The sequence below is a fragment of the Sander lucioperca genome, chromosome 22 (assembly GCF_008315115.2).
Source record: "Sander lucioperca isolate FBNREF2018 chromosome 22, SLUC_FBN_1.2, whole genome shotgun sequence".
NCBI lineage: Eukaryota > Metazoa > Chordata > Actinopteri > Perciformes > Percidae > Sander > Sander lucioperca.
Window position 1 is genome coordinate 13,025,759 of NC_050194.1, and position 18,682 is coordinate 13,044,440.

At 39.9% G+C, this 18,682-nt stretch overlaps 1 protein-coding gene across 1 annotated transcript; it reads left to right on the forward strand.

Annotated features, from left to right (window-relative positions):
- Positions 1-9,542: 9,542 nt before the first annotated feature.
- Positions 9,543-18,640, forward strand: LOC116061034 (testicular acid phosphatase homolog). Its single transcript, XM_031314887.2, has 12 exons — positions 9,543-9,799; positions 10,110-10,240; positions 11,512-11,607; positions 12,373-12,459; positions 13,519-13,674; positions 13,934-14,032; positions 15,978-16,073; positions 16,506-16,638; positions 16,932-17,014; positions 17,108-17,214; positions 17,468-17,649; positions 18,404-18,640. Exons 2-12 carry the CDS (start codon positions 10,151-10,153, stop codon positions 18,511-18,513), a joined length of 1,239 nt encoding a protein of 412 aa, XP_031170747.2. The 5' UTR covers positions 9,543-9,799; positions 10,110-10,150; the 3' UTR covers positions 18,514-18,640.
- The last annotated feature ends 42 nt before the right edge of the window (positions 18,641-18,682 follow it).

Genomic DNA, 18,682 nt, shown 5'->3' on the forward strand with positions numbered 1-18,682 from the left:
TAAAAAAAAAATATGTCTGGTTTTACCTACAATACCACATGTAAACTGATTGATCAAATAACTAAATTACAGCCATGTATTTCAGCCATGTATTTTATCAACTTCGTGTCTTTGATCATGGATCTCATTCAAAAGCATAGTAAATGTAAATGTGTTGCGACTCCGCAGACAGATCTAGTGGGCAGGGTTCAACTGTAGCCCCACAGAGACACAAATAGAATATAAATGAAGGCTAAAGACACAACATATGGGCCCTTCCCTTGATGTGCTACATTTGGTGGCTCTGCCTTCAGATTTCAAAGAGCATACTAGATACCTCCTTGTGTGCTGTCTGTGAGGGTGCATTCCTGCATGTTAACCATGGAACAAATCTTTTTACCAGAACGCTACTGTGGCAGTGTTTTATTATGATGGTGATTCACCTAATCAGCACTTAAATGTTCCTTTCATACCTCTGGACATCCGTAACACTCAACGCAATTATCATCATTATTATTAACATTTGAATGAAATGCAGAAGGGCTTTGTTACATCTTAATATAGTGGCTGCCATTGTACATAACTTGATGCAATATAAAAGGAGGCTCATTCTAGAGCTATAACGTATGACCCCTTTTAATGTAGATCACAAGCTTGAGACTGTAATCTGAATATGTGCATATTGGTCAACTGTAACTCACTGTATTATATATATGGTGGTGAATTGATGCCGTTTGGCTACAGGTGGAGTACTGGCATATGTGTATCCTCTGCACTATCCGTTGCTCACAATGGATGCTCCAGCAGCATCACCAGATGACATTTCTTGGTTTGTCAGAAGCTCCTTAATGAAAAGGATTATCATATCTGAGACAGCAAATTGCAACACAAGAAAATGGAATGACCTTTTGGTCATTTAAAGGTAAGCTGTTCTGTTTGATAAAACAGTGTAAAAAATAATAATATCCTGGGACCGTTTTGAAAAGCTTTTTAAAAAGACACAGAGAGAGAGAACAGTGTAAAGCTCTAGAAAAAAAATAGATTTCTTTAATACAGAATAATGATTAAAATGTCTTTTTGTGTTTTTTATTTTTTATTTTCCAGTTGTTGGTTGTATCTCAGTATGTTATATTATCAATTTGGGACTTTAGGTATTGTCATTTAATGTCATTTTTTCTCCACGCATTCATCCAGGTAGTGTGGCAGAAGAGTGTATTTCTTCAATTATAGCGAAATCAACATGCGCTGTACTTGCACTTCAATGACTGTCATACAATGACTGAGAGGTACATTATTTCACTGTTTGCTACTTCTGTGGCTTCAATTTTACATCCACTGTAAGAAATTATTCTGCTACAGTATTTGAAACATATGTCACTTTCATTTTTTCTTGTGATTCCAACCTACAGAGCACCACAACTAACTAAATGAGAAATTAGTTAACAAGTTTAACATGATGATGTTTATAAGTTATTGCGTGAAATTTCATAAAACAAAATGAAAAAAGTCCTAACAATTACTGTGTTTACACTGTTTTTTTTAACTTTATTTATTTTGTATTTTCACACTTATTTATTGAATCAGGCAACAGGAAACACACTTTCAACGTAAGGTTTGAGTTAGACACAATGCCCCCTTGTTCTTCTGCTATGCAATTAAATCGTAATAGCTGGTACTTGTTATTTAAAGGACCATGCTAATGTTATGGTATTACAGCAAATGTAGCTAGACAGAATTTTTAAAAAGTGCCAGCAGCTAACAAACTGCCAAACAGTCAAACAATTTGCAGATGTTGTGAATACATAAAACAGATTTCTTGAATATATTCATAACTAAATGAACAAACACAAACTTATAAAATTGTAGGTGGGCTCATAATTTTCTAGTAATAAAAACATCTGATCTTGATGATTAAAATCCTAACAACAAATTAGTTGACTAATTAATTAAGAGGGGCGGCTCTAGAAATACAGTCATTCAACGCGTTACTATTACATCCTGTAATCACTGCAGCATGGCATCCGCCTTAATAAATCAAGTGGTCCATCATGTTACATTAGCGTAATTGTAAATACACCTGCACTGCCATTTTTGTATTATTAGCACATGTGAATTTGCAAATCTGACAAATAGTTTGAAGGAAACTAATCAGATCCCTTCAGTGAATAGTTAGACATTTCCTACACAAGGCAAGTGTAAAAAGAACTCATTTTTATGCTGGCCAAGAATGTGCAGGGCTTCATTAACACATCATTATCACTAGTTCTTATCTTGAAACGGTCGACAAAATCAAGCTTTTGTATTCTAGCTTGTATTCTGGTCTTCAGTTCATCTGCATGTTCCAGATTTGATATTTTTAAACTTATTTTGGACCCCGAGGTGAGGTGAAACTATGGACTATCACAGATGTCCACTGTGCAATGCAAGTCTAACCCAAGTTATGAAACAGCTACCTTAAGGGATTCATATAACAACAAATGCATCAGCCATGAATGAATGTTTAGATGTTTAGACAAATGTTTGGGCCTTACAGCATAGATATTGTATTTAAAATGTCTTAGGGGGCACTATGTTAACTTATTTTCTTGAATGTAATTGTACTTGGCTTGTACTCTGGTCCCCAGAGAGCTCAGTCCCTATGAGACTGGAAATACCTATAAAGGCATGAAAAAGCAATAGAAAAGACAGCTACAGCATATTACAGTTACATTTTAGTATTTTCTGAAGACAAAGCAAAGGATTGATACAAAACTAAATGTTCTGTAACACCTTGAGGTGACTCATTTTCAAGCTGATTATTAATATCTGTGTTTTGCAGCTTTTTTCTGTTTCTCAGCTTGTGGTAATATTGAGCAAACATACAATGAATACAATGTTTGAAAGGGGTAATATGAAGTGGGGGATGTGAAGTGAGCAAGACAAAAAACTACATTAATATGCACTAAAGATGAAAGAGAAAAACGCAAATACAGATATATTTAGAGCATTCTGTGATCTTGGCATGAATGTAATGTGGTAATTTTGAATTAGGAAAAGGTGGAATTTAAAAATGCCAATTTCAGCCCTTGCAGCATAAAGCAACCATATCCACAGGAGGTGCATTTAATTTATCACAACCCCCCCCCCCTTGTAATTCCAACTATGTAGTGTATTAAAAAGAAAAGAGGAAAGCCTGATTTCTGTTGGTAAAATGTAACAGTGCATCACGTCTCCCTTTGCACACCTATGGTGCAGTAATTTTCTAGAAATCCACTATGCCTGCACTATCCTCTCCTTTTCCCAATGCTGTATTTTCCCTTGAAATTCAATAACCTCCCAGCTGTGTGTTTCTCCAGGGATTCCCCAGCTCCCCTGGCCCACAGACAGACTGCAGAGTCTGTAGGGAACCTGACACAACATAAACTCCACTGCGAAGCAGAGGTGTCAGAGTCTGTGGGCTGCATCTCCGCTGATTGAGGAACCATAAAAATGTGACAGCCTTTTATTTCTTCACACTTTAAAGCTTTAAAGGCTGCAGCAATAAACAGCAACACATGCATTTAACACGAGGGTAGTGTGTTCGAAACGGCCGCGTGGGCTGCAGTCATTGCAAAAAACTAAGTATAGATTCTGTGGCCTATTTAGGCATTGTTTATATGAGGATGGACTACACAGAACCGTTAGCAGGCATGGCTCGGACAGTCCGACTGAGAATCCAAAGTATTATGGAAAGTATGAGGAAAAGATGACAGTGACCCAGTTGGACCTACTTTGTGTCCATGGACAAAAGGAAACAAGAAGCCTTTTGATTAAAAATCTGCTCTTTGTTTAAATATTGTGACAGTTATTACATGCAACTGTGTTGGTGAATTATGAGCTAAATACTGCTGTTCTCAGAGGGCTTTTTCATACTGTACTGAACATACTTTGCTTTTGTTTCAGTCTATATTTAGATCCCCTCTGTTCCCCCAATATTATTAAGAGCCATGCAGCAGATCATTTGGACTAGGGAATATTGTTTCCTTCCTCACCCAAAGATCTCAATTAATAATCCAAAGAGAGAGAGAGAGAGAGAGAGAGAGAGAGAGAGAGAGAGAGAGAGAGAGAGAGAGAGAGAGAGAGAGAGAGAGAGGATACACAAATGGGAGGCTACATGTATCTAGTGTACTTCGCAAGCACTCAGGAGCACTTGTAACCACAGACAGTTCTTCACCTCTTCTGGGGATAAAACACTTAACCTGTCAAGACATGTGACTCAGAAAAAGAAGCTTTGTTTGTTTCTCTTTCCACTAAATGCTGCTGAAGTGGGTGTGGAATAGAGCTGATGTTGTATATGTGTGCATGGGCTTAGATGCCCAAGTATTGTAAAAGCTAATTTTTTTATTGTGTATTTTTATGTACATGTTCATATGACATTAGGAACTACATTTTTGCCCTTAAAGGTCCTTCAACATGTTAAAAATGCTGCAATTTAGGCAAAATAAGTATTTGCTTTGCTTTAATGAAAAAATATAGAGAAAATATCTCTCTTTAGGCTGAAATACTGTTAAAAAACAGCTACTTTATAATGTGTTCTAATCATATCATATATTGCCAGAAATGACAAAAAACAAAGCCAAGTATGCGCCTTAAAATCTCACCAATAATGCTTGTTTCACTGTACGCCTATGGTAGAAGATGAGATTTTAAGTAATTACTTTCCTATGAAAATTTTCCAGCCTATATCATGAACAGATACTTCCCGTGTAATTACTGGAAGTACTGTATGTAGCAAATTGTTCCCCAGTGCATGCACTCCCACACACAAACACACTTTTCAGGCACTGTGCTGATGTTATTAGATTATTACACTTACTTGAGTATTGATTTACCACAACTGCAGATAGGGGTAATGTTTTCGCCTGGTTAATGTTGTGTGTGTGGTAATGGTGTTTTTCTTTTTATGGCACTTTGAATTATATAGTGATTTTTACTTACCCTGTTGATGCTTTAGTAATATTCTCTAGTCATCTCTGGCACTAATTGTTAAATGAATTGTCATTTTGGGAAATAGAGTAAAGTTGCTTTCTTGCTGAGAGTTAGATGAGAAGATGAATACCACACATGTCAGTACAGTGAATATGAAGCCACAGCTAGCAGCTGGTTAGCTTAGCTTAGCATAAAGACTGGAAACTTCTAGCTTGGCTCCATCCAAAGGCAATGAAACTCATCTACCAGCATCTCTAATTAACATGTTTGTCTTTTGTTTAATCTGTACAGAAAATGAAATGTAATGACATGTCTCCTTTGGTTCCAACCTATGAGTGATGACAACAGTCCAATAAGTTGCTGGTCCAGTCCAAGAAATAGTCCGACCCAAAACCTACCAAACCTGCTGTTTTTACAATTCAGTTTTTGTGGTGAGCTTTAGAGGTGCTGACAAATGCTTGACAAAAACAAAAAGCAAAATGGTGGATTTTCTGTTATTTTCTTTTACAGGTGAGAAAATATAGCTTTTTTATTGTATGTAAAAAAAAAATGTCTCAAAAACTGCCATGTCACTGTCTGCCAACATTGTTTTGGCTTTGCTCTACCCAGCTGGGGATCAGCGCGTTAGGTATTTCAATGGACATTGTCCAAGAAAAAGAAAAAGGCATGGATATTCCTTGCATGGATAACACAATGACATGCAGAGGCAAAACATACTCATCTTTCTATGTATCACATCCCCTTCCTTCCCTCTTGCTTATTCTCCTTTGGTCCTAAAGAAGGACATTTTTGTCCCATGGGAGATCACAATATTGACGTCAAGAGATGAGTTATTGATTGAGAGGAGAGGACAGTGAGACAGTTGACTACTCCAGGTACCGAGCAGCTTAAGCATTCATACATGTATGTGGCATCTATGAAGGAATATTTATTTCAGTCTGGGCTGATATGTATCTATTGAGTTTCGAACAACATTTCAAAGCAGACAAACACATGTACTGAAGGAAGAGGAGGATGTGGACATTTGTCTCCTCTGCAGGCCACATGAGCTTTGCTGCTCGCTACATATCTTAACATGTTGGGAAATTGATGCAACACTGCTTTGTTCTGACGCCTTACGATATATATGTAGAGATAATGAGATTGCATTCTGTCCTGATTGAATGGGATGATGACATCGATATGAAATTGCTCCAGTCTTCCCATGGCTTCTGTGCGTATTCCACATAGATACGTCTTCTTGTGTCTTGGGTTGTTTGACCTGCATTGGTTTGTGCCGATTGAATCATTGGAAATTAAGCACACAGGAGCTGAGCCCCAAACTGCCTTCTAAATGATGTTCAAGAAATTGCATGCAGGCTCTGCAGAGTTGGTCAATGTCACAGAGAAAAACAAAAAGAGTCAAATGGCTGAGTGGAGACGGTTCTCATGTATCATTTTGTGGAAAATGTCAATGAACATAGCAACATACAAAGCAAATAGATTCCCACTGGCAATTATGCAAATGTGGCTGTGACATGTGAGTCTTCGCCCAGCGTGATGCGACGAGAGGGGAATTCACCAACACTTGGCTGCTCTGTCGCTGCTGCTGCTGCCATTAGCATTGTTCACACATCCTCTCATCTTAGGCCGCTTCCACACCCCTCCCCCTCCCTCCCTACCCCCACCGCCACCACATCTCCATCCTCTTCTCCTCCTCCTCCTCCTCCTCCTCCTCCTCCCTGCCTGCGTCCTCTCTTTCCTGTTCTCGCTGCGGTGTTGCTATAGCAATGGAGAAATGTGGGAATACCTCTGTCCTTCAGAGTACGGGAGAGAGAGAGATAGAGGCAGAGGAAGAGGGAGAGGATTGGAGACAGACAGAGAGTGAAGGGGTAGACATAAGAAGAGACAAGAGCAGAGCAGAGGAGGGAAGGAAGTGTGGAAAAGACTGTTAATTAAAAGACAGAGAGCGAGTGGCTGTGACTCACTGCCTGAATGGACACCATTGCCTGTCACTTAGCCCTTGACTCTGAGCGTTTGTCCCCCTCCTCCACCGCTCAGCTAACCTCCCATTGATATTCAGTCTCTGTGATGAAGGAGACGTCGCTGTTATATGACTGGAGGGGTGGGTGCCAGTGTGGGTGGGGATGGGTTTGACTGAGATGGCACGGTGTCGCACAGCCATGGCGTAGATTCACGCTGAGCCCTACGCACACCATTTGTTTGACGATCCATGTGTTCTGGATGTCTCCATTTGTAGTGAGGCTGCAGTTTCCATGACAACCCCCGGACTGAAATAGCACCTCTTTCTCTCCCTCTCTCTCTCCCTCTTCCCCGCTCACAATACACTCCTAACTGTTCATTCCTGATCTTGGGCCTTGTTCTATCAGGCTGAGATGTCCCATACTGCTCATCTCCATTCATCATATGGATTGAAGCACATGAAAGCCCCCCACACCCCACCCCCCACCCCCCACCCCCAACCTTCACCATCATTGCCTTCACACACACACACACACACACACACACACACACACACACACACACACACACACACACACACACACACACACATATGTATACGCAAGCATCACTTCTCCTCCCACCTCTTATCTCCCATTTTCAGTCTCTCGGTTGCCCTGCAACAGATTCTGTCAACATGCATCAACCTCTGTGTTGCCATGACAACGGTCTTGAAAATCACTGCAATTATTTCAACAAAGACAAAAACACTACAGCCACTTGGGGGAGAGTGAGGAAAAAGGATGGAGTGTACATGTGTGTGTTTTATGTTTGTGTGAAAGAAAGAGATGCAGAGTTGTGAGTCTGCTGTGTATGCGTGTTTAGTGACCCTTCAATGAACTGGTGTGTATCAACGTAGCGCAAATGTGCATACAGTATAAGGCTGTGTGTATGTGTATGTGTGTGTGTGTGTGTGTGTGTGTGTGTGTGTGTGTGTGTGTGTGTGCGTGTGCGTGTGCGTGTGCGTGTGCGTGTGCGCCTGCGCGTGCGTGTGTGTGTGTGTGTGTGTGTGTCTATGTCTTGGCCTCATATGGTAAAACTCTTTTCAGCCACTTTGACCCTTGAGTATGTATATGTTGTTCTGCAGTGCAGGTGGACTCACTGACCCATTTGTACACATGTTTGGTTTTTTAAAGCCAAACACGTACCAGCTATAGTACCACACATTTGTATGTGTGTGTGTGTGTGTGTGTGTGTGTGTGTTATAGACAGTGAAAGCATTACTGTGTACTGCTGTGATTTATAGAGAGAGAGTTAAACAGATGGGCAGAGAGAGATTGTCACAGTGGTGGAACGTTTACTAAGTATATCTCCTCAAGTACTATACATTGACGTACTTGTACTTTACTTGATTATTTCCACTATGTGCTACTTGATACTTTTGTTCAGCTACATTTCATACTGAACACCATATAGAGTAGTTGATTTTAGTTCCAATAACACGTGCTGAACGTATTTATACATGAAGTATGTTTCAAAATCACTGCAGTTTGAGTTTTCTGTTATTAATACTGTACAGTGCTGTACTTGTGCTTAAAGTGTAAGGCTGGTGATAGTCAAAAAGTGTGGCGCTCAGCCCCATGTCCATTAGTTCCTAGTGAAGATGTAAATCTTTAAAAAAAATATAGTTGTATTTTCATAAAGGCAAAATAATTTTCTAAAAAAGCTGGGCACTGTGGTTTTTACCGAGCATTACTCAAACAGGAGAAAATAATGTATTTGTTGAGTCCCACGGATTTGGTGCGTTAGTCAGTATTAACAGCACCAGGACGTGTGTGGCATTGACTCAAAATAAACTACAATGTCCCTGTTTGTTGTAATAAAGGAACATGTCACCCAGTGGTGTGGTTTAGTCATGTGTTTTTAATAGTTTTTGGATGTCTATGGCACAGCGGGATTAGCTATATCGGGCAAAACGGAATTTGTTGACAATAAAAAAAAAAAAATCAGATATCACAAGACTTTCAGTAAAATTAGGATGCGCTGGAGTGTTCTTACATTGTGGTATTGTTACTATTACTTTAGTAAAAGTGAATCAATTGTGTGGCCATATGTGTGCTCTTTTACTTCAAAGCGATGTCAATTAAGTCTTAATTTAATGTTTAGAACATTAATGCTACACTGACAAGCCACCCCAGTGAATACTGTGTATCACTTAGTACAATAGATCCTATCTTATCAAATATGATGTCAACGCTGTATAGCTCTAAATCTTCACACTCACTAATCCCGCTGTATCCCATAAAGCTGCTTTGATACTAACAGATACTTACATGTGTGTCGAGTCAGGGAAAACACTCCAGGCCCTGTAATTTTGAGGCCAAACCCACGGCGGATGACATAGCAAGTTATAATGAGTGTTTGTGGCCCCGAGCCAGAGTGTAAGTATGCGTGTTTATGCTCGTAGGAGTAAAATTTGAGAAGCCAGGTGGGTGCATCTTAACTCAACCCAATTCTTTGTCATATTGTAACTCTAAAGCCATGAGTGTCGAAAATATATCACTGTGGCTTTAAAGTTGAGTTGAGAGGCCAAATATGTATCCTTAAGTTCAAAAGATGACTCAAATATGTCTGCCAAGGGGGGGTTGTCATGTCACTGCACAGCGGGGGGAAATGGCAGAGACAGTGATTTGGACTTTAGTCGATGATGAAGTAGATTGGATCAGAAATCCTTGAGAAGAGAGAGAGAGAGAGAGAGAGAGAGAGAGAGAGAGAGAGAGAGAGAGAGAGAGACGGTCATGTAGGAGGGCTATAAAAGCACTCCCTCCTTCACTGGAACATGCATTTAATGTCAAATGTTATGACTGAAGATTTGGAATGTGCAGCAGTCTTCCTCTGTCTGTAACTAAAATGTGTGAACAAGTATGCTGAGGTAAGGGCATGTGTTCATTTACATGACCTGCTAAATCTCTTTTGACAAGGCTTTTTGTTGTACATGTACTCTACTGTACATCCATGAATTTTTAATGAATGTTTAAATCAAGTTGACATACTACAGTGTTGTAGTATTTTAGAAAAACATAACCAAACACGTATATTTTATATGTGATATGACTGATCTAAAAGATATATTTTGCACAACCTTAGCCTGACTAAAATGCAATACATTTGTTCATCATATTCTGCTCCTAATGGCCTTTTACAATTAAAATGTACTGACATTTATTTCCTTGTGTCAGCAGGAGAACTCTGTGAAGAAGGTAGAGATCGACAAGTCAAAAAGATGTGGAAGTTCCAGACAAGTTTGGGCTGTTTATTCCTGCTCTGTTGCATCTGCTTGACTAAATGCCGGGTGCTGAAGTTTGTCGTAGCCGTGAGTCTAACCAGTTTCTATTTCTTTTCCCGTGTGCATGATTAATAACGATGACATTTGAAAATAGCATTGGTATTTCTTATTAAGCCTTTTTACAACATTTTAATGTCATCTGCAAGCCTACTTAGATCACATCAGACTGACACTTTGTTGCTGATTACTCTGTGTTTTTCTGCTCAGTGAGCGTTATTATATATACACATTCATGTGACAAGGATTACTTTGAGCCTAAACTCCAACAGTGTCGGGCATATCTCTCCCAGACACTACTGCTTGGTTCATAAACCTCTTTGCATATCTTTCTTTTGCACCATAGTTCAATGGTAGAAAAAGAACGATTTAAGTGAACATCACACAATGTTGTTTTTCTATGATGTGACTATATCTATATTACACTGGTGTGTTTGCCCCTTACAATTGACCTACAGTTTATAATAATAGGTCTGTTTTCTGTTACATTGGCAGCTTACAATTTAATTGCAAGATCCGAAAAAATATTTTTTTTGCCAATGGCCTGGTCGAGAAAGTGGGTCAAGAATCTACTGGCCCTGATCAAAATGCCTATATTTATATTTATATATTTATTTATATTTACTTTAAAGAGACTCACTTTTTCAAGCACTGGCCCGATCAGGCAACTGGTAAAAAAGTGTTGGCCCATGCGTATCTTTTTACTGGCCTCAAGCCATCGGACAATCCTTATTGTTGGACCCTGGGTTGTTATCTAACTCATTAGTCTGTTTATTATCTGTAGTAATTAAATTTGTAGCTGAACATGTGTAAGTATTTGCTAATAATTCATTGTTTAAATGTGTTTTAATTCAACTATCTATTCCGTTTTAGCTGAGTCAAGTTTAGTCCAGTTTGTGTTCAATCCTAGCAAGGTGTTTTGCATCAATAAAGACAGTTATCTTTAAAAGCAAACCATGACTTTGTTGACATCCAAATAGTTTGTAAAGTTCAAATCACTGTGGTGCTAACAGGAGTGACTCAGATGTGTCCATAATCCAGTTTAATCAACCAGTGTGTCATGTCACTGCTCAGAAAGTGAGTCCTTAGGTTAATAATACTAAATGAGCAGCTCCAGCATTTGTGTCATCAGAATGACTCTTCTGTGTCTTAAATCCAGACTTAACTGTCCAAGATCATAGGTTTCTATTTCTGACCTCTGTCTCAGGTTGGATTTTTTTACCGTAAGTACACTACTGTAATGGCTGGCACAGCAGTATGGCATCTGAATCCATGTGACATAATCTGTTATGACTTTTAAGGTGTTCCGACATGGCGATCGATCGCCTATTGAATCGTATCCCAAGGATCCTCATGGGGAGGAAGTGTGGGCTCAAGGCTTCGGACAGCTCACTGAGGTACTCTTTCTACTTTCGACTTTATTTTTGTCCCCGGAGGGCAATTGGTTTTACAGCAAGGCATACAGTAAATGAAAAAAACATGGAAATACAGTAGAGAAGGACACATGGGAGGTTTCCTGAAAAAAAACTAAACAAAGAGCTTTTAGGTGTATAAATTGTATAAAATTCATCAATCTGTCCATTTTCCTATACCCACAGGGTCATGGGGAGCTGGAGTACGGTGGCCCTGAGGTGCAAAACACATCAACATTACAGAAAACACAACAGTAAAAACAAAAAAACAAAAACCTAATTAAAATAATCGAAAACACAATATTTTAGAAAACTGTTTTGTGTTTTCTAAAATGCTGTTGTGTTTTGTACCTCAGGGCCAAAGTACTGGAGCCTAAAGTAAAGCTTACTGACTAAGGACATGGAAGGCAAAAGTCTAAGCTCATTTTGTATCTCTATGTAGGTGCAGTAGCTTTAGATATGGTGTAAAAATATATTTCACTAAAAATAAAATTTGTTTATAAGTTTTAAGTCTTGAGATGGAAGAGAAGCTTGTTAAAGACTTTTCCTTACAGTATATTCCTTTCCTACTGTGACATCGTTCTGCTCTCTGGCAATTAGCCGGTTTACAGTGATTAAATCATTTATGGCTCTAGGAGGCCCTGTAGTTTGTGTTATTTTATGTAAATGAGTTGAATTGGACCTCAAATCTGCCAAATATACAGCAAAAGGTCAGTTTTGACAAAGATTAACCAAAGATTTTCCTTTCAGCTGGGCATGAAACAACAGTTTGAGCTGGGCAGCTTTCTAAGGAGGCGTTATGGCAACTTTCTCAGTGAAGACTACGACAACAAAGAGGTAGGTGTTTTCGTGGATGCAGACATGTATGTACAGACATGAACGTGTGTGTGTGAATTTCTGTTTGTTTCTGTGACGTCCCCCCTGTGAGCCTGTGTGCTTCAGTGTCACCTAATGCTGTTGCCATGCGTGCCCTCGGCCCAATCATGTGCCAGCCACCGTCTCTATTAGCTGTAACAACATACACTAAGTTAATGAGCATGAATCATATTGGTGATATAACTGCCATGGCCTTGCAATTTGCTGTAACATGAGGAGTAATTTTGCCTCTGGGCTCCGTGTGCAGTACAGTTGGCAGCATGTATGTTGGCCTGCATGCTCAGCAAACTGTCATGATGATCTGATTTCCGTTTTCTTTTGCTGTCTGTTTTCTTTACACTCGCTGTCATCATTTTTTTTTTTTTTACCTCACTCTCTATTACCCCTCTCTCTCTCCATCCTTGCATTTAGTCATCTTCTCCCTTTCTTAAATAACACAATTATTACAAAAATAACAGCTCTTCTTTGTACCTGTCATTGGCGATTTGTTGCCCAAGTCGCTGTCAACTTGTTCCGTACCTTTCCACCACCCTGCCATGTCTGTTTTAATTTGACAGGGGAAGCATTCTCGGCATCACAGGAACATCCAACCTTATCAGTGTGATTTACTGTGTGCAAAAACCTGACACGGGTGATGGAGAAATATAGACGAGCGAAGGCTGATGTCAAAAGAGATCACAGTAAGACGGATCTTTCCCCCCTCCCTCTCTCATCCATTTGGATCTCTTCTCACTCCCCTCCTCTTCATGTTAAGGAAATATCAGTTGACTTGGGAGAAATACAGCACACTCATGAATGATACACTGCCGGTTTGCTGGGTGCATTCATTTTTGCATCTTTATTTAAAAAAAACTATCCACTTTCCAAATGCAATTCTTTTTTAGTTTCCAAGTGCATTTCCACCTTCTATAAAAAGTAAGCCTGATTGTTTCATTTGGAAGAACACAGTAGGAATCCGTGCCAGACCGAGTACAAATATGGATGCACTTTAACACCATGTTCCCACCATGTTTCCAACAGTTATATGTGAGGAGCACTGACTACGACCGCACTCTGATGAGTGCCCAGGCCTGCCTTGCTGGGATGTTCCCCCCAACCAGACGCCTGCCTCCCATCATGCCCCAGTTACTGTGGCGGCCCATTCCAGTGCACACCATCCCCAGGGCCCAGGACAAGGTGGGCTGCTGAGCCACATCAATATTTCCTTTCACACGGCAGCCACACACAGCCGAAATAGAAACTTGTACAAGTTAATATGAGTCTCTCTCGCTCTGTGTTGCTGTCTGTGTTCACCTCAGCTGTGAACCTGCTGTGCTGAAATTCCCTTCTGTTTTAAAGTGTGAAATGAACATATAATTGTGCCCAGAAGACTTGCAGTACCTGCAGTTAATGTGCATTATTTCCACTGATGTGCTGTTGTTTTCGATTTCTCAAGCTGTTGAAGTCTCCAGGCAAAGACTGTCCAAGGTTCAGAGCACTGATGACGGAGACCTTTGAAAGCGAGCACTACCAGAAGTTCCTAAGGGCTCACCAGGTAAGACAAACCACAGAAGAAGACAGTCATCTAAATACACGGTAGCGTAACTCATCCTCAGTGTCTGTTCAATGACGTGAACGTTCTACTCACAGCTCAGTTTGTGTTAAACATGACTTTTCCATGAGTCATGTGCCTGTTAATCACTAAAAACTTGTTTGTAACTCTGTTGTTTTTTATCATTAGAATTATATAAGTGAATAATTCTCCTGTGAACTTTTTTCTCACCTCAGCTACTTCTTTTCTTCTTATCCGAGCCTTGATTTGTAAACACTGTGAAATGCACATTTGTGTAAAAGAGTGAAATATATATTTCGCAGTTGCTGGTGCCAATGTTATCAGCACCTCCAGTGGACGTGTTAGTTATGCTGTAGACATCATGTCCTGTCAGTGATTTTCTCAGGCACGGTGACTCCAGTGCCTCGAAAAAGCTGCACAGTGCAAATTCTCTCACATTCTCAGAGAAGCTAATTAACGGTTGGATTGAATTAGATTAAGAATTACAATGAAAAGGTTTTAATTAAACTGCAGTCCCATGTGCTGCCTACTAAGGTGGTGTTTGAGATCAGGACAGGGCCTCCTGCGTTGAATTTTTACACCCTCTGCTGGAGGCACAGTACCTGCAAGTTGGATGCAGGAACCAAGATGGTGCCATTTTTCACTGTGTTCTTTGACCAAAGACTGAAGTGAACAACAATCACTGAATCAATAAACAATGCAAATCTGTACCATTAACCAACTAACTAACAACTAACAACTTGTTTAGTTATCTTATCTTGCATCTGCAAAAACAACCCCAAACATGTGTATTACCTATATAAAGGGTCATTTAAATGTTAATTTTCTTCAAACATTTTATCTGAGAATGATGATTTGAATGTTGTGATGGAGAGTAAAAAGTACCGTACTTAAGTGCAATTTTGAGATACTTATGAAACAGGGTATCATTCACTTTTTAACTAATTGGCACTGATTGGGAGTGGTTGTGTGTGTGTGTGTGTGTGGACGGGGGGGTTCAGGGTCTGATTGAAGGCAGGTGTATCTGAGTGTGCCTTGACTCTGTGGTCTACTCGCAGCAAACACTGCTGGCTCTCATTTCTTCTGTGTTTCTCTGTGTGTAGGTACGCATGTGAGGTCTAAGTCAATATCTAAATATACAAAAAGTGTGGCTTCCCTTTTTTCTGTTTCTCAGGTTGTAAAATTAGAATCTCCCTTTTTGCTTTACCCTCTAAACAGCAGAGAGTCAGTTCAGCCCTCAATTCTGCTAGAATCTCTTGCAAAGCAAATGTTGTCTGATTACTTTTCCATTCTCCTAGACTTAATATGTGAGTCCAGGGAACATGCCAAATGGTCTCAACACTGTACAGTAGGAGCCGAGGTTTCCCTACTTAGGCCAGGCTGTGGTTCATTCTTGCGGATACTGGTTGGTCAAATCTAGAATCTGTAGGACCACTGCAAAGTACCCCAGTGGGTGTGTTATACTTAACTTGAGTATTTTCACTTAATGGTACTTAACACTTATACCCCCATAACCTTTCAGTGGGAAATATTGTACTTTTTAGCCCCCATATTAATTTGTCAGTACTTACAGTACAGATATGATTTTAAAAAAATCACATGAGAAGTGTATAGAATACAATATATTAAAGATGTGTTAAAGATTAAACCAGATGTTTTCAGCCTTTGAAGCCTGAGCCTTTGCAGGGCCCCAGGTTGGGAACCACTGGATTAAACTACCAAACTATATACAAGTTGTTAAAACTAATTCCACCTTTGGCCATCTTCAACAGTAAAATACTATATGTGATTTTAAATGCAGAACCTTTTACTTGTAATGGATTACTTTTGGTACTGGTACTTTTGTAAAATGAATAAGCAAAGGATCTGAATATTTCTTCCGCCACTGGTTGAATGAAATGTTCTAACTCTTTTCTTTACATTGCAGTACTTTGTGGAGGGACTTTCTAACCACACTGGCTACCCCGTCTCCAAACTGGTTGGAAAAAAAATATGGCGGGTTTACGACACTCTTACCTGTCAGGTAGACTTTATTTTTCACACATAAACACAATTATATTCTGCCGTTTACAAATGCTTCAATTACTGATACCAGCTGCAGAGCAGTGAGAGTAAAACAAAAAGAATTAGTTTTCTTCAACACTTCTGCACAGAGATGGAGAGGGGGCTGGAGCGTGGGTGAAATCATTTTTATACATACAGTGAGACATGAATAGGACAACATACTGAAATGATAATTAAAGCATTATGAGATGGGTGGATTCTAGGCTAGGTTGAATACGCTCATTCACACTTGCAAAATGAGCATCTGTTATGTTCAGACTGGTGCTAAAAATATCCGGGATAATGGAGACGATGAAATACAGCCATTTAAACCCCCTTTGTTGCGATTCATGTGTTATTATATGCGATTATTAGCGTGATGCGGGGTAATAAATGTTATTTTCATGTGCAGAGGATCCATAACTTGACTCTCCCACGCTGGGCTACCCAAGATGTTCTGGACACCCTGAAGAGAATTGCATCATTTGAGGTCATGTACAGCATCCTCAGTCACAAACGAAAAGAGAAGGCCAGGCTCTCGGGAGGTGAGGAGTCACATTAGAGGCAATTAAATCAAAACACTCTTGTGAGAATTTTTTTTATTAGAGTAAAAAAAGTTAGTGTATGTGATGTTGTGACTGCTGGCTGAGGCGTTGTTTATGCCTCAGCTCAGACAGTGTAAAGTGCTGGGCCGGGCTTTCAAAGCATATTAGCACATATGAGCTAATGGGATAAAGATGATTACAGCGCTAAGATAAGGTGCTCAGTAAGGTCAAAATGATTGGTTTCTGGGAAAAAAATAATTTGCAATGTTGACACTGATGTGTTCATTTACCAGGGGTGCTGCTCAATGGCATCCTGAGGAATTTCTCCAGGGCTGTAGAGCAAGGGAGCACTCTCAAATTCATTATGTACTCAGCCGTAAGTTCAATGTTTGGGCACATACACACATTTATAATTTATCGCGCAAACTGCTGTTTCACATACTCACCTCTTTGATGTTTCTCATTCCAGCACGACTCTACCCTCATCACCCTCCAGGCAGCTCTGGACGTGTACAACGGCCTTCTCCCTCCTTACGCTGCCTGTCAACTCTTTGAGTTCTACCAGGAGAATGATGGGTAATGACATCCTGCCTGCTCTTTGCATACTTAATTACACTATCTAGGTCAGATGGTAAAAACATATCAGATTTTGAGCAATTGCATCCCACTGTTTACCAAACCATTCAATTACATTTTCCTTTTCAATTCGATGGAAATCTGGCAGCCATCCAGGTCTGCAATGGACAAATTAGCACATGATACAAACCTATTTACATAGCACATGTGTGTCATCACATTGTGTTAATGAGATGACACTTTAATTCCACAGTTCCTATTCTCTGGAGCTGTATTACCGCAATGACTCCAGGCACGACCCCTACCCCAACCCTGTGCCAGGATGCAACGGGGTGAACCCCTGCCCTTTGCCCATGTTCACTGAGCTGGTGCGGGATGTGGTGGCAGAACACTGGGAGGCCGAGTGCGGGTTCAGGACAAGATTGTCAAGCACAGGTAAAGAAGTCAATTTTTTTAATATTCTCCTGCTTGCACAGACTTATATTTCCATACATATTTTGACATTGTTAATGCTTTGCCTGAATACTTCACTTGCAAATACATGCATACCGGTACAAAGCACTTGCACATACATCCATACCCTCATGTGTATTCTTATATATATATATATAAGCATGCATGCATAACGTGAGTATGTGTATGAGTATGAGGTATGTATGTGCGTGGTGTAGGAGGTTGGTTCAAACAAACCTGTGACTTTCACCCAGGTATGGAAGTCACAGGTTTGGAATGGTATGGAAACGTATGTAACAAACGTACTTACTAAGCACACACACACACACACACACACACACACACACACACACACACACACACACACACACATACATACTAAGCACACACATGCATAAAAGCTCAAACTCATATACCCTCATACTCATACACATTCTCACGTTATGCATGCATGCATGTGTATGTATGTATGTATATATGTATATGCACGAGAGTATGCATGTATGTGCAAGTGCTTAGTACCAGTATACGTATATGTCTACCCAAGTCAAGTATTCAATTTTGGCCTAAGCGGCTTCTCATACTTCGCTGCTATATGTTTATTCCTGTATTCACTTAAGGGACCAGTGTGGGGATTTTCAACACAGACTGTCTGATTTAAAAATATCAAGGCTTTTGGAAATCTTCCAAATGTTCCACATTCTAGGTATCTAAACAGGATTTTTGCCTCCCACAGGTGTCATCACAGCTCTTGCAGTGGCTGTGGGTGTCCTGGCAGTGGCGCTGTTGTTCAGCATAGGAGTGGCAATCCACAGGAGGAGAGCACACTACTCCAGGGAGGTGTAGTGTGACGACTGTCACAGACGTGCCAAAAATACAGAAAGGTGCTTCTCTAATAATATGTGCCATGTATTTTAATATCCTGATTTTGTGTGTGGAGAGGCTTGTGAGCTTCACTTCTTCTTCTATAAATTCTGTTAGTGTGACTAAAAAATACAAATGAAAAGTATTTTAA